At 41.7% G+C, this 24,311-nt stretch overlaps 1 protein-coding gene across 1 annotated transcript; it reads right to left on the reverse strand.

Moving 5' to 3' along the window:
- Nucleotides 1-1,787: 1,787 nt before the first annotated feature.
- LOC109753430 (ABC transporter G family member 43) lies at nucleotides 1,788-23,313 on the reverse strand. The gene is made up of 20 exons (XM_020312329.4): nucleotides 23,061-23,313; nucleotides 22,791-22,911; nucleotides 17,026-17,108; nucleotides 16,670-16,754; nucleotides 16,300-16,590; nucleotides 15,931-16,021; nucleotides 14,333-15,233; nucleotides 14,064-14,224; nucleotides 13,820-13,923; nucleotides 13,425-13,590; nucleotides 13,246-13,344; nucleotides 12,816-12,922; nucleotides 7,277-7,609; nucleotides 6,274-6,564; nucleotides 6,094-6,177; nucleotides 4,114-4,247; nucleotides 3,735-3,962; nucleotides 3,426-3,597; nucleotides 2,400-2,654; nucleotides 1,788-2,294 (listed from the first exon to the last, which is right to left on the reverse strand). Exons 1-20 carry the CDS (start codon nucleotides 23,282-23,284, stop codon nucleotides 2,022-2,024), a joined length of 4,203 nt encoding a protein of 1,400 aa, XP_020167918.3. The 5' UTR covers nucleotides 23,285-23,313; the 3' UTR covers nucleotides 1,788-2,021.
- Between the last annotated feature and the right edge of the window lie 998 nt (nucleotides 23,314-24,311).

The raw sequence follows: 24,311 nt of genomic DNA on the forward strand, positions 1-24,311 counted from the left end.
AATGACCAACATGACATATCCGCATACCTTCGCCACTGGCAATATGGATCTGGTCCTTGCCGCGGTATTTTTCCTTCATTGTCACCTTCTCAAGCTCGCTGGTGATGTGGTTTGTGGCGCCGCTATCGACGTACAGTTGGTGTCGATCCCATAGGAGCCATCAGCTGCGTTGGCGACCTTGTCCTCGTCCTGGGAATCGTCTTTGTCTTCGTCGTAGCGGTACCAGCAATCTTTTGCTGTATGCCCCGGCTTGCCACAGATCTGGCAGCGAGGATTGTCCGCCCGAGCGCGACCAGAGCCACCGCCACGGCGGCCCCTGTTGCCCGAGCGCCCTCCGCCGCCGCCACCACCATGCCCTCCACCTGAGGATCGTCCTTTGCCACGAGAGGAGCCACAGTAGCGGGAACCACCACCATGATCCCTAGAGGCAGCGTTTGCAGACGACTTGAAGTTACCGCCGCCGGAGCCGTGGAACTGAGCCATGCGTTGATCGAAGTTGCTGAGCATGGAGAAGATCTCGTCGAGGGAGGCAGGAGTGACACGGTCATCGAGGGCCGAGACCAGGGGCTGGTAGTCCTGATCCAGTCCATGAAGGATATAGGAGATGAGTTCATCGTCCTGGATCGGCTTGCCGGCCGCGGCGAGTTCGTCCGCAAGACCACGCATCGAGGCGAAGTAGGAGGCGACGGACTGGTTGCCCTTCTGGGCATTGATGAGGCTGGTGCGGATGTTGTTGACGTGGCTCAGCGACTGCGACTAGTACATGGCCGCCAGAGTCGTCCAGAGCGCAGTCGTTGTGGTGACCGTGGTCACCGTGATGAGGACTTCCTTGGAGAGGTTACTCAGCAGGTAGCCGAGCACCTGTTGGTCCTCCCTGACCCAGATCGGGTGGAGAGGGTTGGGCTCAAACGTCTCCTTGCCATCCTTGTCCTTGGTGGCGAGGAGCTTGGCCGGTTCCGGCAGGGTGCCATCGACATAGCCGAAGACCCCGGCATCACGTAGTTGCGGGATGATCTGCGTACGCCATAGCACATAGTTTGTGCGGGAAAGCTTCTCGGTGACCTGACCGCTGAGGGTAGGCTGGGAGATAGCGCCGGATGAGGAAGATGAGGAAGACATGGCTAGGCACAGATTGGAATCGTGGAAAGCTTGGATGGGAAGAGGTTAGGCTCTGATTACCATGAGCAACTGGCAGAAACGTCTTACCCTAGCTTGGGCGACGTGTTGCGTGTTATATAGCAGGGGCGCAATAACCCTGACAGCGCATACATCATTCGGTTACAAGGAGATAAGATACATCTTGAAGAGAAAGAAAAGGGAGGAGATAGGTTTAGTTACAACAAGAAGATCTAGCCTGAACTACCTCCTGAACTTATCTCATGCACAAGATATATCCTCTACGTGACAGAGAATGCGCCTGGTTTAACAAAATGTTCTTATATTTCTTTACAGATGAAGTAGTTATGAAGTACACATACTCACTTTGTAAAAAAATATAAAAGCATTTAGATCACTGAAGTGCTAGCTATAGCAGCTGGAGATACATTCCGTATGCGATATGACCATATGATTGATGCTGATCTCGGTCCCGAAGTATATATGCACTCTCCCCTCGTCATTTCAGGTCCGGGGATATGAGGTTCCATTCGTCATATCCTCGCCAACGCCCCTTCATCCACGCCTCCACGGCAGGAAGTAGGAGGATGGATATGCCAAATAAATTCTTCTAAATTGTAAAGTCAATGTAATTTTTTAGCGGGACATAAAGAAGTGCGTAAACAGAAAAGAATAAAAACAAGGAAAATATGTTATTAAGAAAGAAGATATCATGATATCGTACACGAAGAAATTACATTTTATATGTGCAATATAATACTACAAGCTGCTCCCAGCGAGTTCAGTACATCTCCGCAGCAGCGCAGAGCATGGTATACACTGCATTTATTACTTCACACCAGAAGGAAAATGGCGGCCGGGACAAGAGGTGACTTTGGATTCACACACCGGCTGTGGTCACCGTCCTACCGTTTCTGGAAGTTGAGCTTCTTGATGCCGTAGGCGAAGAGGAAGAAGAAGAGAAGGATGAAGGCGAAATGCCCCAGCACAACGTACCCAAGGAAGTCGTGCCTGTAGCCCAGCTTATCATTCAAGAAATCCTTCACCACCACGCCACCAGTTTGGCCAGGGGCGGTCAAAATGCGGTCGTCATCGCCAAACTGCGACGCGATGACACCGTAGATGGTCCAGGAAACCGGGTCAGCCCAGTAGAACCATCTCCACCAAACAGGTATCATCTGCAGAGAGAAAAGGTTTTAGGTGCTGCATCACAAGCTCAGAACCTGGAATAGTTAGTTTCCAGAGGCAAGTGCTGTAAGAACGGAGCTCGCTGAAGCACCTACCGGTCGGGATATGAGGAACCCAGCAAAAATGTTCCACTGCATTATAGTGAACGAAACAAGAACGGTCGCGAGAAGGTAGGAGGGAGTGCATGCAATAAGCATCATGCCATACAATGTGATGTAGACGAAGCATGCGGCAAGAAAGAATGTGAAGTAGAGCAACTTGTCTGCCTTCCACTCGAAGCCAACCATGCCGTAGAAGAGAACGGTATATAGAACACCCTGAGCTGCACTGTACACGAACTCGACAAGTGCCTGCAAACACCACTCAGTTTCAGGAGACAAGTTTTGAGTACTTACTTTTGTGTGCACGTAAGAATTTGTAAATTGCATTCCTTACCCTTTTTCTGATTCAAATGTATATAGAAGCATTTTAGTGTGTTTGTTCACTTATTTCAGTCCGTATGTTATACAAAACATCTTATATTTGTGAACGTAGGAAGTAACATATATTTGACTGCGGATATTCCAAAATATAACACCATCTCAGAAGCTAAATAGATGGGTGAAATCCATATTATACCCCCTGCCACCTGATCTGTCAGTAAAGTCCATTTTTTTTACCCTGCTTGTCCCTGAACTTCTAAGCCAGACTAATTAAAAATTGAGGTAGTTTTAATGATTTTACTTAGACATACTTTTGTGGCTGATGCATTTGGACATACTTATGATGACATCCAATAAAATTATGTGAATAGTACTTAGATACAGCTTATGATGACATCCAATTAAATTATGAGTTGGCTTACACATTTCAGTTACTTGCCTTCAGCAGAACAGTATTCATTTCAATCGTTTGTTTTTCTTCCTTCATCACTGAACTGTAAAGGAAAATGAAGATGATCTGCTGTTTAGTTTGTTGGCCTTATCTTAGCTTGGATGTTAAGTGCTTCTCCTTAGAACAAGATTAAAGTATATCCACATGATACTACTTCCTCCATACATCTATCTTCTATTTTTGCATAGACATGGTATGAAGGGAGTGTTTCAGTTAATATGTGACTACTGAAGCTATAAGAAAATTACCTGTGCAAATGCGTAAGACAGGGGAGAGTACATCCCTGCTGCCTTTTCACGGTAGAAAACTGTCCTCTCGGTAGACACAACTGGCAGAACTGAGAACACAGTAGAAGCTCCAAGGAAGAAAACAGCAGCATAGATTGCTCCAAGTAGACTGTAAATATCCTGCACGGACTCTCTGCAGATGGTAAATCAGAAGATAAAAAAAGATGCATTAGCATAGCAGGTCGAACATCATGACACAAATTTGGTGCAGTTATAACATATAAATGAATGTAATTTGAGGATAAATTGGAGTACAAAGTAGAACCATACACATTCTTTCCCTTGCCCCAAAAGACTGTACCAAACAAAACAGCATAGAGAACCGTCATCAGATATCGCATAGCGTTATAGGGTGGAAACTTCCAGTAGGATCTAAATTGCTTCCAAGCATTTGCCATGCACTGATTCGGGAAATTCTGCGAATATTTTATAGGAAATGACATATCCTGGCTGCCTGGCTGTTGAACGCTCATCTCCTTTATAAGGACTTGATTGTTCCTGCACATATTTATGAAAATAAATTTAAGAGCATAAAAAGGGGAATATGTTTTGTTTGTCTGAGCATTCACAATTCACAGTTTAAATGCCATCGATGTAAGATAATTGCAGTAAGAAACTGTTAATAGAATTGCATATCTAATATATTTACCGGTAAAATGCAGAATTCGCATAAATTTCAGCAAAGTCTACATTCAGGCGGGCCTCGGCTAGAGGAGAGGTAACTTCGAGCATCCATGTAGCTGGGTTGTATCCTTCTTCTATTTTTGGAACACCTGGAATCGCCTGAATTAAGATACTACACATTAGAATTAACCACCATTGTCTTAAATAAGTTCCTCTTATTTGCATATTAAACATGGTATATCTTCACAAATGAAAAATAATTATATCTCAGATCTAGGTAACTGCTGAAGTGGTATATGAAACTTCCATTGAAAGAGCTCTCCTAAAGTTGTAAAGGGATGATCAAGAATCCACCCGAGGGCCAAAATTGTATCAACTTTGAATTACAATGTACCCCATGTAGTTGGCGCGCATATAGTATATACAGCCATGGAAAGCAAATTTATCTACATCTTCTATTATTGCATCGCTGTGAACTATGAGAAATGGCTTAAAATAGCTTCGAACGATTGGCATATTTTCATACTAATCTCATGATTTTTTTTCCCAGAATAACCACATCGACCCACACTAGTTCTGGAATGCTAACTAAATTCAGCTGTGCTCATATTAGAACTTGGTTACCATGACCGATTAGGCTCCCTAGCGCTCCCAGGGCTCCCTCGTAACGCTCCCTCCAGGGCGATTAAGGGCCCAACCCCAGAGCCCCGGCCGCCTCCCCCTCCCTCCTCTTCTCCACCTCGTTATCCCCAGAGACGTGCGCCGGCTAAGCCCGGGCGCCGCCGGTGATGGGGATGGCAGGGATCTAGGCTGCAGCCCCGCGGTCTGGAGGGACCGGCAGCGCGAGATCGCCCTTCGGTCTTCGTCTTTCCCGGCGGATTGGCGCTGCACCGGCGGCTTCGTGGGGAGGGCGGATCAGGAGAGGATGTGGCCATGGTTGACTGGTCATCGGCGCCTCCGGTCAGATCTGATCTGGCCGGTGCCGCTGGCGGTGGTGGCCATCTCCTTCGTCGGAGGTGGTCGGCCTGAGGCTGAATGGTCAGATCTCGAGATACGCCATCTAGTTCCGGGTGCGAGTCGGGAAGACATATAGTTGCCGGTGAAAACCGAGCTGATGGCAGGCGATGGCGGCATTCTGCGCCGTTACCTTGATGAAGGCATCGTCGTGTAACTACTGTCGACCCACTCGTGCTGCTCCGGGGGAAACCCTAGGATCTGGTATTCCAGATCGGACAATGGCGGTACTGCGGTGTCGTTTTCTCTCTTGGGTGCATTGTTTGTGGAGCAGAGCTGGAAGACAGAGGCAGGAGGTGGAGCGGTTTCGTCTTGCACGGAGCTTTCGGTGGAGATGTCAAGTCATGTCTGGCCTACAGGTGCTACGCTGTGTCATACCTTGTCGGCAGGTGCTACACACGACATACCTTCCAGAATCTTTGCATCTGGACGGACGAGCGTGGGGCGGTGGCGTCGTTGGGTGTCGTGGTGGCGTCGACGGATGGACGGACTGGCAAGGATGATGCAGATCTCTCTCCTGAAGATGGGTCAGCGGTTCAATGATGATGGCGGTGTCTAAAACGTGTGCATGTGGTGTACGCTTTAGGTCTGCTGCACCGGCTGTGGGTTCCGATACGTTATGTGGATGGATCGGCGACGACGCCGATTTTAGATATGGGGAGTGAGAGCACTCCATCTAATCGAGTTTTGTAGGTGTGAGTGGTGGCTTCGGGTTGCTTGATGTATGTTCTTGTTAGACCTATGTTAAATAATAAATAAAGATGGCCGTATGCATCAATTGATGCAGAGGCCGAGGTCTTAACCTCCTTTTGCAAAAATAAAAAATGAATTAGGCTTATTTGGCAAAGAAAAATAGAGTGTGTTATAGTAAATTAATTGGTCAATTGAATATTCCAGAGCAGTAATTTAACCATTTAAATTGTTTTCTTATTTCCTTATTTCTTTTAGTGGTATCTTGTAGTAGTCTTAAATTTTGCGCTTTACTATTTACCTCAAAGTATTTAACTAGTATGTTAGAATGCCGACCAAGCTTGCCAGCATATGTTACCCGTCCTCCCCTCTTCATCAATAGAAGCTGAAAAATAGAACCTCTTCAGTTAGATACAAGAGTTAAACACGTGAGACAAAAATCAGACCAGATAAGAGATAACATTAACATTGTTGCAAGAACCTCATCAAAAGACTCGAAGATATCAATACTGGGTTGATGGATAGTGCACACCACAGTTCGTCCTGTGTTAACTGTGTTTTGCACAGTGCGCATAACAATAGCTGCAGCTCTAGCATCCAGGCCAGATGTTGGTTCGTCCATGAAGATAATTGAAGGATTTGAAACAAGTTCAACGGCAATTGTCAGCCTTTTCCTTTGTTCAGTTGATAACCCGCTGACACCATGTAGACCAACCATAGCATCCCGCATTACGTCAAGCTCAACAAGAGCCATCACTTGCTCCACAAATGCCTACAACAAAATCAAGTTTGTCAGAAATAGTTAATTCTTTCAACTCCCAAGATATGAAATATACATTCTCAGCATCATGAATGCTAAGCAGGGCCCAAGCGTAGTAACTCAAATAAAACTAACAATGTTGTGATAACAACGTGATAAAAAATAATGATTTTAAATAGCGCGCTATAGCTCCGCGATAGTCCTGTGCTAAGCGACTTGTGTCCAAACACATGAGCAAACATTTTAAATAGCGCGTTGTAGCACCACTACAGCGTGCTATAGCGTTTAGAAGAGTTCCGCCGCTAAGAGGGATAGGCCCGCTATATAAAACTATGGGTGTCACTTGTAATTCTGACCGTATTGTATATCAAACATGTCGAAATACCAAATAAACAATCCATTTTATCCCAGGATCATCTGGCGTTAGACAACCTTTACAGAATGTATCAGTAAATTCTAAATTGAGGCTCTGTGTTCAATATGTAGTTTCTAAGTCAGGGACCTAATTCTTCTTTAACAAAAAAATAAATATGTTATTCTGTCCATTCAATAAGCACATTAACAAAATAATTATGCATCAACAAGCATGGTGTCACTTAGTGCTTAACGGACAACACACGCATACACACAATTCTACAGTTGATAACACTGCGATTTGCTCGAGTAGCATCAAGCAAGAGTTCATGCATGTGGAAGCAACCAAACTAAGAAATAGAGCACAAACCTTTCTGGTATTCTCATTCACTTCTGGGGAGAGGCGCAGCCAAGCAGAATAAATGAGAGACTCATACACGGTAACATTTGGTGAATGGATATCAGTTTGCTCACAATAACCACTGATACGGGCAAAAGTTTCTTGTATTTTAGGGTAGCCAGAAAGCCTGATATCCCCCTCAATGGTTCCACTTGTCTTTCTACCTGCCAGTACATCCATTAGAGTGGTCTTTCCAGCTCCACTAACCCCAACTAAGGCAGTCAGAACACCAGGTCTGAATGCACCACAAATATCAGATAGTAGTTGGAGTCGGCTTTCCATGAATCCCCGTGACTTCATTTCCTACATAGCAATATACAAATTTTATTCATGTCTCAACTACATTATCTGAAAAAGCATTATAATTACTAATTTAGAGCATCTCCAATAATATTGCTAAAAGCCCTCACCTATCCCAATTTTTTTTTAAAAAAATGGGCTGAAAACGTGCTCCAACAACATACCCATCATGTGAACTTTCCCTAATTTTTGGGGGCTAAAGCCTATGTTCTCTCTCCTCGTACGCATCTATGGGTATCCACAGAGCTGTAGCCTAAAAGCAAATCGGGCCACATGAAACTCTCCCTGCCTCGCCCTAGCACCTCGGCCACGCGACCTTGCTGCCACCACCTGGGCCGCCGGCGGCCCTTGCCTACAGGAGAACAGCGCTGCCCTCCATGACCACCCGCCATCCCTCCACGTCGGGCAGTGATTGAAGCGTTTTGTGAAACTCACATTGGGAGGGCTCAAAGAGGTGCCAGGAAAGATGTGGAGCACATATTCAGTGTGTTGCAATCTAGATTTGCTATTGTGCGTGGCCCAACTAGATTCTATAAGGAGATGATCTTGTGGAGGAGTTGTGGCCAAACCATGGCCATCCTGAGTGATCTTTGCTTCATGCTTCCTTTTTTTGCGAGAATGCTTTCACCTCTAGCCTACCCCAACTTGTTTGGGACTAAAGGCTTTGTTGTTGTTGTTGTTGTTGTTGTTGTTGTTGTTGTTGTTGTTGTTGTTGTTGTTGTTGTTGTTGTTGTTGTTGTTGTTGTTGTTGTTGTTGTTGTTGTTGTTGTTGCTGTTGTTGTTTGCGAGAATGCTTCATGCTTGTTTGATGTTTCCTTCTTGTTTGCTTGACGAGACCATGTATGATTTATATTGACAATGCACTATGATTTATGTTTGAATTTGGATTTGAATAAAACTTTAAAATTCATAAATTATGTTCGAAAATGTGTGGTGCCTGGTGCGTGATGGAAAATGTTTGAATCATTGATTTTTTGCGAACTTTTAGAATCATTGGTGGTTGATGTGTTGTAGAGTTTTTTTGGAGTGTATTTGCACAATTGGTAGAGGTAGAAGCAATGGGATGAAATATAGGTAACCAGTTTAGATATGCTTTTGGACAAAAGAAAAAAATCCTTGATTCTTCTCTCTCCTATACCTAAACGGTTGTGCTAAATCTTAGTCGACTGAGATTTAGCGAAGTCTCAGTCACGTGTTTAGGCCATTGGATAAATATGTGTTCAGATTCATGCTAATTGAGGTAGAGTCTCGTTTTCGTTATGTGCGGAGCGCGTACAGGAGCTGGTGCGAACCAGTCGAGTTCATCGAGCTTTTCTTTCTTATACCAAGCTCTCTGGCCGTCATGTCATTGTATTTTTTTTCTTTTGTTTTTTCAGCTATGGCCTTTTTTTTCCTTTCCGGTTGTCCTTGTCGAAGACATTTGGACTGTACGGCAATATGAAGAAATTAGGAGGAGACCGCCTTGTTTTTTTCTATAATGTGTGTATTTTTGTTCACTGTTTTAGTTTTCAATTTTTCTTTTTCTATATTTTTATTTTCTATTTATATTTTAAAATTTAGTCTATATTTTTGGGTTTTATTCTTTTTCTTTTTTCTAATGAAGGGTGTTTTTTCAAACTCATCATTCAATTGTATGTCTGTCCCCAGACGCAATTGCATGCACACTTTGCAAGATACACAATGCACATGCAACTTAGGTTTGGAGGCGCTAGATGCATGGGCGGGCTGGTAGGTATGTTTTTTATTATCTTGTTTTAGATTTAATTCATTTTGCCCATCTGTTGGTCACATGTAATTGCATGTTCATTGTATGTGTGCAACTGAATGATCTGCTTGCACTCAGCCGGATGCATGTAGTTGCATGTCTCTGTATGTGTGCAACCAAATTCATTATTATTTTTATTTTCTTATTAAATAAAAAAATTAATTCATAGTTTCATTTTTGTTTTTGTTTTCCCCTTTCCCTTTTCTAATTTTCTTTTCTTTTTTCTACCTTTTTGCTTTGGGATTGGGCTCTTTCTTGTAATCTTTTTTTGGCAATTTTTTCACCTAGTTGCATGTGCAATAGCACATGTTTCACCCCGCATGCAACTGTAAGGGGAAGAATGTGCCTACAAGAAGAGGGGGGAGGGGAGTGAGTGTCGTAATTGATGGAGCTGCCAATGGCCGGGAGAAGGGGGAGGTGCCGATGATGGTGTTTTTTCTTTTTTCTTCAATTTGACCACAACTTAGTGATGGTTTGTCGGGTGGAGGGGGGGACTGCAACCACATGTCTTCAAAACGTGAATGCGACTCAGTAGTGTTTTGTTGGAGAGGGGGCAGTTCCATGTCTATCAATATGCATGCAAATGCAAGTGTTGCATCTGAGTTTAACTGCTTGTCTTCAACGCGACTGCAACTCAGTGGTATGTTTTTAGGCATGCAACTACAAGTGTTGCACCCGGCTGCAACTGCAACTCAGTGGTGTTTTGTCTGAAGGAGTCCCAGTTGCATGCTTGCCACTAGGCATGCAACTTCAAGTGTTGTCCCCGACTGCAAGTACATGTCTTTCAACGCGAATACAACTCTGTGTTATTTTGTTGGGAGGGGGCAGTTGCATGCCTACCACTATGCACGCAACTGCAAGTGTCACCCCAACTGCAACTACATGTATTTAACACGACTCCAACTTAGTGATGTTTCTTTGGGGGCAGGGGGTGCATGTCTGCACTAGGCACGCAAATGCAAGTGTCTCCCCCGATTGCAACTGTGTGTCCTCAACGCGACTGTAATTTATTCGTGTTTGTTAGGGTTGGGTGCGATGAAGGAAGTTGCATACCTGTGCCTAGGCTCGCAGCTGCAACGATCATGCCCGACTGCAACTACTGCAACTTAGTTGTGTTTGTGGGGAGTGGGGAGTGAGTTACATGCCTACTACTAGGCATGCAAATGCAAGTGTCGCCCCCGATTGCAACTGCATGTCTTCCACATGACAGTAATTTAGTGGTGTTTGTCTAGGTTAGGTGCGGTGAGGGCAGTTGCATGTCTGTGCCTAGGCTCGCAACTGCAAGGGCCGCACCCGGTTTCAATTGCATGTCTTTAACACGACTGCAACATAGTTATTTGCGTGTGGGGGGGAGTTGCATGTCTCCACTATGCATGCAATTGCACGTGTGAGCCCTAACTATAGTTGCATGTCTTCAACACAACCGCAAGTGATGTTTTGTGGCATGTTTGCCACTAGGCACCCAACTGCAAGTGCATTTCTTCCATCACGATGCAACTAAACTTTGTTTTGTCAAAGGGGCGGCCGAAGAGGCGACATGGAGGAGTTCCATGTGTATACACTAGCATGCAACTACAAGTGTTGCCCTCGATTGGCAACTGCATGTCTTCCAACACATACGCGACTAAATTTTTTCGTATTAGGGGAGAGCTTGGGGTAGTTTCATGTGTGTACTAGGCATGCGACTGCAAGCATCGCCCCCGACTGCAACTGCATGTCACGATGCAACCGGACTTTGTTTTGTTTGTGGGGGTGATGGGAGAGCCAGGGGTAGTTGCATGTGTTAGACTTGCAGCTACAAGCGTTGCCCCTGAATGCAACTGCATGTCTTCCGATACGGATGCAAGTGTCGCCCGTGACTGCAATTGCATGTCTTACAACATGATTGCAATTGGACTTTGTTTTGTCGAAGGGGGCAGTTGCATGTGTATAGTAGGCATGCAACTGCAAGTATCGCTCTCGACAGTGACTGCATGTCTTCCAACACGGATGCAACTGGACTTTGCTTTGTCGGAGGGGGCAACAGGGAGAGGTGGGCAATTGACATGCAATTGTGAGCATCGAACTGGGATATAACTGCTTGTTTTTTCAACAGGGATGCAACTAAACTTTGTTTTGTCGGAGGTCGGCGGGAGATGGGCGCAAGGTAGTTGCATGTGTACACTAGGAATGCAACTATAAGTGTTGCCCTCATTGCAACTGGACTTTGTTTTTTTCAAAGGAGCAGCGGGAGAGGCGGGGCAGTTGCTACTTTATACACTAGGCATTCAACTGCAAGAGTGTCTCCCCTCGACTGCAACTACATGTCTTCCAACATGGGTGTAACTACACTTTGTTTTGTCGGGGGACAACAAAATAACAATTTTAATAGTTTTTTTCTCATGGAGGCCTTCAATTCTTGTTTCAGAAAAATGGATTTCCTTATTATTTAAATTAAATTAAGAGTTCAAGTTTCCTCCCATACACATCAAGTTAGCCATGAATGAATTAAGGAGTCATACCTGAGTGCAATATAGAGTTTTTTTCATTTTTATTTTTTTTAAATAAAATAGTGACCTAAAATGTGTTATATTTGTTTATAGAGGTATTATCTTTGTTTCTCATATTTAAGCCTGTTTTTTGCATCTTCTTTTCATTTTTTTCTCTTATCTTTATTCTCAGGTCACTAGAAATGTGGTCAGTAATTTTTTTTGAAGTAGCCATTGTCAGGTTTCGAGCACCTCTGTATTTGTTATAATTGAATAACTGATTTTGTAAGAAGAGCTTATGGAGCACATTCTCCTCAATTGTACTGAAAGTATTTTTGGAGTACATTGACAGCACACACCAGTGAGAGTGTGAACTAGACATGTCCGTGGGGTTTCACCAACTGAACCCAACTTCAGTCAAAATGCGCACACACAGAGACCAAGCTACTTGTGCATGCAACAATTTTAATGTGGCTCTTTTTGACAAAAAGAAGAAGAAACGAACAAGTAGCAGGAAACGAAAGGATTTCTTGTCGTTGGTTGTGTCTGTTCTACGGTGTGGCTTTTCTTCCTTGACAAAAAAACGAATAGCCCAAACAAAACAAAAACAAACAAAGAAAAGCCCAAAACTCATCCCATAACAAGGGAAAATTAGAACCCACTAACCACAGAGGAAAAATGGGCCAAATCAACAATATGTGACGTAAGTCAACTGAGACTTCGTGAAGTCTTAGTTGACTAAGTCCTAGACACACCCATACCTGAAACTACATTTAGGTAATGATATGATATTGCAGGTGTTCTTAGTTAACACTGATCAAGAGGTAATGTACATGCTAGACAAAGATGCATATATCTTTCTATACAAGATGAAGACAGGCAGGCTAATTTCTAGTCCAACTATGATGTGTCTTATCAACTTTGCGCTAGTTGGTTACTAAAAAAATTGGAACATCTTTTTACAATATAAACTTACAGCGGGCATGTCGACATAGTAGTTCATGTGGTTGAAAGAAAGTGAAAGAGGTTGGAATGGCAATACCATGCCTGTCTCAGTTTTTCTGTCCGTTGCTTCTTCTATTCCTAACATGATGATGAGGTCAGAGGATAAATAATGAGATGGTAGATAGATGAAAAGTACTGTGAAGAAAATTTTATGCTTCATGATACATAGTATGACAGTGTGAGCTGTATATATGGATGATGAATCTATCTATATTATTTGTGGCCCATTTGGAATGTAGGATAAGAAATGATGTTCCCTTTCCACAAAGCATACCATAGAACTACCATTCAAATGGAACCTTGTTGAAAAAAATGACATCAACAGTTTGAGAAAAGCGAAGATTTGATAACCAATTTGGATTAAAGATAATTTATGAGAAGCATATATGCTACTACCATACCATAGTTAACCTGGTCCATCTGTTTTTGATTTGTTGATCCTTTTTTCAACATATTTTCAGTGTCACCATCAGAAACCACACCCTTTGAACTGTTAGGGGCTGTATGGAAAATATTATATAAGTGGGTATCAAACAAGTGTAAATACCAGGAAAATATGAAGGAAAGGGGAAGTGCTTACATTTCAGAAATGTAAGAGCACAAATGTAGAGAATGTTAAAGAGAATCATAAATCCTATCATAGCTCCAATGGAAAGCCAATACCCCCATTCACCCGTAAAGTAGCCTTTGGATTTGAGATAAGCCTTTCCTACTGTCAGTGCACCAATGTTTCTCTCAACATTTGGCTGCAATTAAACAAGTGCTATAAGTTCCAGATATGTTATTTTTATTTTTTAGGTGTATAAACATCCTATAAAGTAGAGGTGAAAAACTCATGAGATGTTCTAGATTCTTTTATGTTAACAAACAATATCTATCAAAAATATTTATAATATGAACAATGGTTTGTCCTCTTGCCTGTAGTTGATATAAGTAAAACAAGAAAAAGAACAGTGTGGTGACAAAAAAACTTACAATAGCCCACCTACTGTCAAGGAATTCATTGACTGATATAGCATTGTTGCTATACATCATGGGAGATATCCAGTACGCCCAGATCCACCAGGGTTTGATATCATCTGTGCATATAAATACATATCAAGAAACCCAGTAAATCACACCGGAACCTTCATAGGAAATAAAACAAAAACCTCAACAGTAGTTGTTCTGCGCTTAACACAATAACTAGCTAGATAACTCGTTGGGCAAAAGAACATACGCCTGGGGATGACAAATCCTCCGAACAAGCAAACCAGTAGCATCACAAGCATTCCAAATGTATTGGCTACAACCATCGTTTGTAAAACTGCACCTAGTAGCCGGAACAGAGCCACAACCATCTGGTGCGTGCAAAAGTATACTAGCAATGCACTAAAGAACCTAAAAAAATTAGACCAAAGAAAACATCAAATGAAAGTTAATATGGTAAATTATACTAATAATAAATTATTAAAATGAAAACTTTTGGAAAGAAACAAAAGCAGATACCTTGCTGGAGCAGGTGCGTAACCTATCACATAATATGTAGCAATTGTCCAAACTGATGTTTCCATGAGCGAAAAAGGAAGCTTTAAGATTATGTTTGCAACTCCAAAGGTCCATGCTGGAAAGAACAAGCAGTCTCTTTGTTTATAGAATACTGGGAGTTTTTTAATTGTCATCTGTACCTCAGAAAACCCGTTGAACATGATGGTGATCAAAGAGGATGTCAAAACACCACTAAATTTGACGGTATCTGAAAAATTCTCGTGAGGCATCTGTGTTCTGAGAAACACAGTCATGGTTACGATTGCCAGGACAAGCAATTGAAATGACTTGAATGTGTATAGGAAGGAGTTGCGCTTCATCAACAACCACTCTCTTGACAACACTGTCATCAGGGACTCCCAATTAGATAATCCATACTTCTGTATTGCCAATGCAGCAGGATGTATTCTAGATTTGTCATAAGGAATTTGAAGCTCTATCTGGAGCTTCTTTCCAGCATGGAAACTCTTGAAAAGCTCAGAGAACTCCAGGGCAGAGACATAACGATAATTCTCATAATCATAGCACCAGTATTGCTGTTGATCTTTCCTGGAAGTCACCTCTTGAAGGAAGTCGGCCACTCCTTTCCGTTCAGGACATCGGAAACCAGCACTCTCAAAGAATTCGAGGATGTTCTCTCGTGGTCCATTGTAAACTAAGTACCCTTCTGAGAGCAGAATGATGTCATCGAATAGATTGTATGTCTCAGGTGGAGGCTGGAGGAGAGAGATCATTACTGTATAATTCATCACATGGACCATCTGTCTGATGTATTTGACAATCTGAAATGTGCTAGAACTATCAAGCCCTGTAGATATTTCATCCATGAACAAAGCTCTTGCAGGTCCGATTAGCATCTCTCCTGGAGTAACAAGGAATAATAAAGCCCAAGCTTAGGACTATTGATGTGTCAATAATGAATATATTATTCCTTATGTAGGTGATAAATTATTTCATGCACAATATCTGTGAGAAAATTACATTTATCAATAATTTAACAAGGGAAATTACTGACGCGGACACCTTGTAGATAGAGGTACTGAGAGAAATGCAAGAGGTAGACTAAGATCCACTGTTTTATCATGTGCAATTATATCTCACATGGCAAACTACTAACTCTTATATAGGAGACAAGAAAATAAGCTATTTGAAAGGAATAACAACTATTTAGGCCGCAAATTCATGTGAATTATGTATCATCTTTATATGTTACTCCCTCCTTCCACTTATATAGGGCCTAATACATTTTTCGAGGTTACCTTTGACCACGGGTTAGCACAATGATATATGACATGCATGTTACACAAAGCATACCATCGAATTCGTATGTGAAACAAGTTTCTAATGATATAATTTTTATTCCATACATCTCATATACTAATAATTTTATCATTGGTCAAATGCTACCTCGAAAGGTGTATTAGGCCCTATATATATGGAAGGAGGGAGTATACTTATTAGGATTCAAGATGTAGTGAGAAAACAAAATTTCATGAAGAAAATGACCAATCCTTTCATGTATATTTTAATGTACATGATATGCATCATTGCACGCATACCAGTTGTTACACGTTTTCTTTGTCCGCCAGAAATTCCTCTTCTCATCTCATCTCCAACAATAGTATCAGCACAAATGTCAAGGCCAAGCACCTGCAGAGTTTTATATGCTCAATTATCAGAGTGAATCACGAATGCCTGTTGAGAAACTTGAGGTTCAGTTTGCATGAGGAATAGAAGTGTTAACTTTTTAAACGGACGTCAAAATGATACATCCATGTGCACTCATAATTATGAGAAGTAATAGAAAACCAAATTCTTGCACAACCTCATTGTCATACGTTAAAAGAAATAAATGGGCAAACTAGTTATCTAAACCATGTTCTCTTGACTCTTAACTTCTAAAAGGATAATAAACAATAGACCCTCACCTTGAGAGTAAGATCCGTGATAACATTAGTGTCCTTTCCTTGTTCTGCAATTGCCTTCATGAAAGCATCAATCTCAGGGTCAGGCTTAATGCCTGCATTCCTCTCCCTCCTTGCTAATTCTAAGAGTGTATCATGTCTAACACCTGTGCCTAGACATAGTCTAGAGAAGTCCAATGTCTCTCTAACTGTCAACTCTCCATTGTGTAGATCATACTGGCTGACATATGTACTAGTTCTCTCGGGATAGAACTCTGAGAAGTCATGACCACAATATGTGATATTGCCAGATACCTGTGGTCATTAGGTGATTTAGCATCCAACAAGCACACATAATCAAACGATGGTTTTTTAATTCTTGAAAAAATGCAACCTTGAGATTTTTATCAGGCTTCCCAGTTAGTGCTTGCATAAGTGTGCTTTTCCCTGATGTCGGGGGTCCAAGAAGAAGTGTCAACCTATCATAAGTAGTTTAATTCAATACATAGCTCAGAAGAACAATGGCAATGGTGTAGTTTTTTGAAATATAAGAGTTAAAGTAACTACATTGACAGCAATAAGAAGATATAGCTCTTCAGGAAAGTGTATCTTGACTGATGTTAGATTATTTTAGTATGTGATTCACAAACGAGACTTGTCTTGTTTGAAAAAAGATAAAACATTTTCCATGTATAAGTGTAAATTAGTACTAATATCCTCAATCGATTTTTGGCAAGAACAGTTAATTACCTTGATGGCTTGAGAATGCCACTGACATCTTTGAGTATCTCAATCCTCCTTTTGTTTGACAAACCAAATATGCTTATGAGCCCCTGTAATAAAGCATCAAGGGTAGTGAATTTGAGACATATATGACAAGCAGCAAGTTACACCAAGTAGGTGGTCTTTTTGAAGTAGTAGCGAGCCTATTTAGATAGAGTTAGGGTTTCAGGGTGCGGTGGGCACAACCGCCGCGGTCGGAGATACTTCCGGTCCCCTTGCTTCTAGTTGCCATCTTGGCACTAAGAGGTAGGTGGCTGGTGGTGGTAAGAGTTTTGTGTTTGTCGACATCTTGTGTGTCATGGTGTTTTTTTAATGAACAAAGTTACTCTAAGTCTTTCTTTGGCGGTGCCATTGAGGTAGAGACGTTTTTGTCCTCATTTTCTGATATGATGAGTTTATGTTATGGAGGTAGAGCGGTTCTGCTGGTCTCCGCCGCGGTTCTGGATTGTTTGTCAAGGGCACTATGTGTGCCGTCGCGGGTGAGTCCAAGACGATGACTTTCTTGAGGTTGTCTGAGTCCCGCCACCCACCTGCCAAATCTTTTCGGCAAACAAGGGTGGTTGGTGCGTCGACAAGGAGAGTTCGCTTGGAGTTGTTGCTCTTTGGAGGTGACTGACGTTGGTCGAGACGTGGCTTTGTTGATCACCTTAGGACATGCCCTTTCATGTTGAAGTTGTCTTGTTTCCGTTTGAGTTGGAGTGGTGTTCGCTACTCACCGCTATGTGGTGGGAGCTTGCCTCTATTCTTGTAATTTACCCTCTACCTTCTATAAATCTAAGGCACAATATATTGCATGCTCTCGAAAAAAATAAGTTTATGTTATTGTGCCTTGCTGTTTTTGTTGGTTTGATTCTTTGTAAAATTGAAATCTTACCTTGACACTATGTGAATATTTTGTGACCCAACGACCTATACTTCTATGGGATTATCTCCGGCCCAAGTCCGTTTATCTCTTACGTCTTCCCGTCTTTTTGGATATGCAAATCAAGGCCGTTTTAGAAACCTTATTGCTTGTTTGTAATCAAGTTCATGTGGGAGAAAAATGGGATCATCGCTGCTCCGAACTGATTGATGTCTTTTTACGGAAATCTTGAGAGTTTTTCGCTTTGAAAACGTTGATACTCCGGAGAAGATGTCCACAAGAGACACCACCGTAATTCTTAGTTGTGCGATTTACTTTGTATTTCTTTGGATCTAAAATTCAAAACAGTTTACCTATAATTTGTGTGAGTATAAATATATTATAGGTGTTTCCAAAAAGATGTCGCTAGTCTTGCGAATTTACACACTACATTCAGCTTTTTTATGAATTCGTGTGAAGACATAAATTTTAGCATGTTGCATGACTAGCGACGTGTACGGTGAATGGAGCAATGGCGCGGGGACATATAACAGAAAATGGTGAGTCCAAGAAGCTACAGCACGATACAACGATGTAGGGACATTGTGGGCTAATGCATGGGACCCAAGAGTATGGCGGTCCAAGCCCGCTGCACCACCACCGCTGCCGAAGACGGCAAAGGAGGCGGCCAACGGATCCGCGTGGATGATATATCTTGCCTACTACAAGATAAAACAACACATCGCACAACCACAAGCTTTTCTAGCTACTATGTCCTACTATGCCGGCCCAACAACGTTTCCAGCCATGTTATAAAAGGTGGCCTCGGGAACCTTCCAAACGGTTTTAGGAAGGTTCGGTCCGGGTTTTTTGTCTTTCTTTTTTCCTTTGCTTTTTTCCTTTTTTATACATTTCATGTATTTTGTTCTTTATCATTTTTTTTTGGCTTTTCACATACATGTCAACTAGTTTAAATACACACTAAATATTTTTCGTATACATGTTAAACATTTTTCAGATACTTTTCAAAATCATGTTGAATATTTATCGGAATACATGTTGAATGTTTGTAGAATGTACACTGAACATTTGTCGAATACATATTGAACATTCTTAAACACAGGTTGAACATTTTAAAAAATGGCATCAACAATTTTTTGGACAACGTGCAAAAACATTTCTTCAGTGTTTTATGAACAATTTTTAAGTGGCACCAATATTTTTCTATATGTTATGAACTTTTTGACAAATTACGTGAACAATATTTTACATTTCATAACTATTTTTCTAAAATGTCCTGAACTTACATTTAGTTATGTGAATTTTTTTAATTGGTACAAACATTTTTTCGACAAAGTATGCAATTGTTTTTACATTTTATAAAATTATAAAATTTATGAACTTTTTTTCGACTATGTGAACTTTTTTTAAATGAGAGAAACATTTTCTTGGATGGTTCAAAAAATTTCGTCAAATTTCACAATTTCTTTTATATATTCATGAACATTATTTAAAATCTTCTGGAAGTCTTTGAATGCCACAATATTTTTTTTCAATATTACAATTATTTTCTTAAAATTTTACAGTCCACAAACATTTTTAAAAACTAAGTAATAAAATTTATGTATAATGAAATATTTTCATAATATAGAAGTAAGAAAAGGGAAAACAGAAAAGCAAAACCAACATCTGGCACTGAACAAATAGGGAAAAACAATGCGGCTTGTGCGTTGGAAGGATTGAGCTCTTTTTCTTTTGCTTAGGTTTAGCCGAGGTGGTGGATGTTACCTCAGGCCAAGTACCCGTACGCTATATGTGATATGTCCTTGGCACTGCAGACGAGGTATATACTCGTCTCCAGCGGGCGGCTTCATGACTTTTCTCTCTGGTTCGGCCCTCTCGAGTGGTTTCGGAAAGTTGGGCTTTTCTGGACCAAAAAGAACAAAATAGAGAGAAAACCGTGCATGTTTGAGTTGAACGGGCTAACAAAGCTTGTATCATGGTTTGCACTATAGAGAGACGTCCTTTTCGAGGGATCTCCTATAGGGCGCCTTCGGCGCCCGAGAAGAAGGCCAACATTCGACTGGTTTCCCTGATCGCTCGATCGCGTTGACCGGTCATGGTTGACCAGCTAACCAATCAACCGTAGACTTTTGGGGAAATGAAAAAATTCAAAAAGAGAGAAAAGGCAAAAAATAAAAAAAATGTAGACGGCAAAATATGTTCACAAACTTCGAAAAGGTTCATCAAAGATTTTGGAAAAATGCATTGCAATTAAAAAAATAATTGAATTTGAAAATTTTCATCTTTTTTTTGAAAGGTCACCAAATTGAAAAAAGTACAATTCATTTTGGAAGAAAGTTCGTTGAATTTGAAAAAAAATGTCAGTTAAGCCTATAACGGGCGCCACATGCGCCGTACAGGAAATGCCCCTGTTCGACGCCCGCAAGCGTCAAACAGCAGAGGCAACACACACAATCGAGCATGTTGGGCTGGGCAAACTAGCATTACGTTACTGGACTGTAGAAGACGGTTACAGTAGACACATGTACATGCCTGTAGCAGTTGGATTACTGTAGCACCCTCTTTGGTCATTTTTTTCTTCCTTGGTATTTAATTTGGGCACCTTTTATTTTTCAAAAAAATTCTGTACTCTAATTTGTTTTTATATAGGTGAACATTCTTTGAAAATACACACTTAACATTTTTTAACGTAGTATGAACATTTTAATAATGCATGCTGAATTCTTTTGTATTATACGATGAACATTTTTGTAACAATATAAATATATACATTGAATAATTTTTTAATATGCATTGATTATTTTGGAATACAGGTTGAACATCTTATGAATACACAGTGAACATTTGTGAAATATACGCTGAACTAATCAAAAACACAGTGAACATTTGTATTATTGTTATTCATTTAACACTTCCTAATATACGATGAACATTTTTATAATTCATGGTTAACTTTTTGTAATGTACCGTAAACATTGGATGAACATTTTGTAACACGCAATGAACTTTGTATAATACAGACAAAATAAAAAGGAAAAAAGTGGAAAATAAAATAAAAGAGAAGAAACAGCGAAGCGACCGTGGGCCAGCCCAAACTGGGGCGTCGGGAGGCCGAGCTTCATCGAAACCATGACTTTCTGGCGCTCACGAGCGTCAAATAGGATCTCGCCACTAAAGAGATAGCAAAATACAGTACCTGTCTAATGCTAAGTTTGTACATATATTTTAAATCTGAAAATACAAGAGAAAAATGGTCGAGTACTCCAGCCATTGGCTCCGTAATTAACAGTTACGTGCACTCAACAAGCAACTTGAGTATTTGACATGCGTAATGAGGCATAGGGTGTTGCGCTAGAGCCTCCTTGGAAACAGTTTGTTTCCCGTCCAGGGAAGCCCAAACCAGCCTGACATCTTGCTTATCCTGGCCCGTAACCCATGCACATTGGGGCTAGCCTTGCACAAACGTGAGAAATTACTCGCCTGGGCCGGCCCATATGCGGTAGCGTGCGGTGAAAAATAAAAAGAATGAGCACGCTAGCTAGGAATCAAACCCACGACCAACGGCAGATTCGCTCGCGGTACTAGCCATTGCGACTACTAACTCTAGTTCAATAAGAGAGAGAGAGAGAGAGAGAGAGAGAGAGAGAGGTGTCTAATTAAACGTCTATACCCTATAAATAAGCATCGGTTTCTAAAGAAAATCTAATTTATTTTTTAAGCACGTTGCTTTGTACAAGGCCTTAGGCGTACAGGGAGAGATGATCAACATTGGCACATGACTGGAAACACCAGGATTATTCTACCTCGTATATGATTTTGTGTTTGAACTTTGAAATTTCACACGCTGATAGAACACCGCCCCTTTCAATGTACCCTAGTATATTTTTTATATAATTTTTAGGAATTTTCAATTGTGGTTTCCACAAAGTTTTCATTGTAAGTGCAAGTCTAATAAGATCTAGTCAGCGGGCTATAAGACTTGCCATGTCATTAAAATTCTACTTGGAGGAGTGAGAAGAGAAGAGAAGAGCGAGAGTGAAGCGGGCTCTGTTTGCACCCCCTGATTGCTCATGGAGTGAGCTTATGCATGTAGTATGAGTGTTTTTTATGAAGCCTTCAAGTGAGGTCACATCTCCTTATAGCCAACAGTCGATGTTATTAACTACTCCCGCAAAAAAAAAGATGTTATTAACTATGCTCTAAGTTGGTTTCATTGGATTCTCGTGGGAGTCACGTCCTTTCCGGTTTGACTGGGAGTTCATTTACTTGAGTGGCGGAGCACACTAATATGTGGCCGGCCGGTACCAAAAGGAATAAACGAGGTTGGCTATCGTGTCACCTTTTTGCCACCTACACTCGCACACACCTATCGCTATTTACGATTATTTGTATTTGTATTTGTGTCCACGAAATTGGCTCTCTCCTTTTTTGAGTAAACTTTTTTTTATGAGAGCCTGAAAGAAAGGAAAAAGAAAATGGATGTCTTGTTCAATGAGAAATGTCATCTGTTTTCTACGAAATTTTCTGTAAAAATCAATGACAGCCTGAATATTCCACATCGGATTGAAGAAAAATGGGCACAGGGATTGCTTAACTATCCTATGCTTTACTCCTCGCGATGAAAAATACTCCCTTCGTCTCAAAATAAATGTCTCAATTTTAGTATAACTTTGGACTAAATTAGAACAAAGTTAAGACACTTATTTTGAAACGTAGAGAGTAGAAAGAAAGAATAGGATGGAGATGCCAATCGGCTTATTTCAAGTTCTTCTCTTCTACTTCCTCAGTAAACTAGTATAAGATGGTTTAGATCACTACTTATCGAGAGAGTAACTTCATATGCCAATCTTTGAACTGATATACATACCTCGAGTGTGTTGATGGCAGCGTTGATGAGCGTCGGCAGCGCGCGCTTGCCGACGTGGACGTCCGCCTCCACGGAGAGGTGCTCATACCGCACCTCGATCTGCGGAAGCTCCATGCCCACCCTGCATCCAAACCACTGTGTCAGATGATCTCAAGCTACGTACGGCTCAAACAGGAAGGAAACAGGTCGGCTTTCTCCTGCTGCTTCTTGTGCATGCATGGTTAAACGCTAAGATTGATCGATTTACGAGTGTAGCGGTGCTGGGCTTACCGATCGAGGCGGTCCCTGAGCCGGCGGAGGAACCTCTCGCCGTCGTCGTCCACGGCCTTGAACACCCGCTCCATGAGCTCGCGGCCACCGCGTGCGTCCACCTCCTCGGCCGCCGCGTGGCGATTGCCGCCCCCGGCGTCGTACGTCGGCAGCTTCTCCTCCTCGCCATCTTTGCCGTAGATGCTGCCGCGGCGCGCCATCAACGTGGCAGTCTCCCCTTCCATCGGAGCAAACGTCGGCTTGCTGGTTGGGCGCCTCTAGGAGCTCTCTGTGCGTTCGACGTGTTTATATAGGCACGCAGTAGCGCACGGTGCGTTGACCGTTGACACGGCCGTGATACAGGGAAAAATCTTATGTGCGGCCCACTGCGAAATATAGTTAGGGCTTCACACAGGGAGCCCCCGACTGGACTGGCCAAATGTTTCAAGTTTTTTATGTTTCTTTTCTTTCCTCATAATTTTTTATTTCTAAAAAAATTCAAGAAATTTTTTGAATTTTTCAAAATTTCGAAAAATGTTCCTTTTTCAATTTTTCTTCTGTTCAAATCTCGGAAAATTGTTCAGAATTTCAAAAGAATTTCTTATTCTTCAAAAATGTTCAGAAAGTAAAATTTTTGTTTCCAAACTGTTTCTAAATTCGAAGATGTTCACTTTTTTTTCCAAAAAATGCTCGTACCTTCATTTTTTTTGTAAATTACTAACATGTTTGCAATTCCGAAATTTTGTTCGGGCTTAAAATATGTTCATGTTTTCAAAATTTGTTCAATTTTTTAGAAGTATTTGAAAGTTTAAAACATCATGTTCAGAAATTTTGTTCTTGTTGATTGAAAAATATCCGCAACTTCTCAAAAGACTATTTTGGAATTCCAAGTTTTGTTTACATTGCTTCATAAAATTGTTCTTGTTTTCCAAAATGTGTTACACGGTCCTGAAAATAGCATGATACAATGAATATCCCGCTACATTGACTTCTTTAAAATATGTGTGCTGCCATATACCACCGGGAGCCATCAGCTCTAGTGGCTACCCGCCCGCGTTGAGGAGAGGGACGCGCGGGTTTGATCCCTTGCAACTACATTGCCTTTTGTGATTTATATTCCTATAATCACAACCCGCGGTGCATCCTAGTCGGCGGCGCAATCACGCCCCCCCCCCCCACCCCACCCCCCGGGGGATCCCACTGTCAGTAACCCTGAGTGCTTCAAGGTATCGAGGATAGCGACTCCTCGTATGTGGAAGGTTCCCGTGGATA

Source organism: Aegilops tauschii, chromosome 2, assembly GCF_002575655.3.
Source record: "Aegilops tauschii subsp. strangulata cultivar AL8/78 chromosome 2, Aet v6.0, whole genome shotgun sequence".
NCBI classification, from domain to species: Eukaryota; Viridiplantae; Streptophyta; class Magnoliopsida; order Poales; family Poaceae; genus Aegilops; species Aegilops tauschii.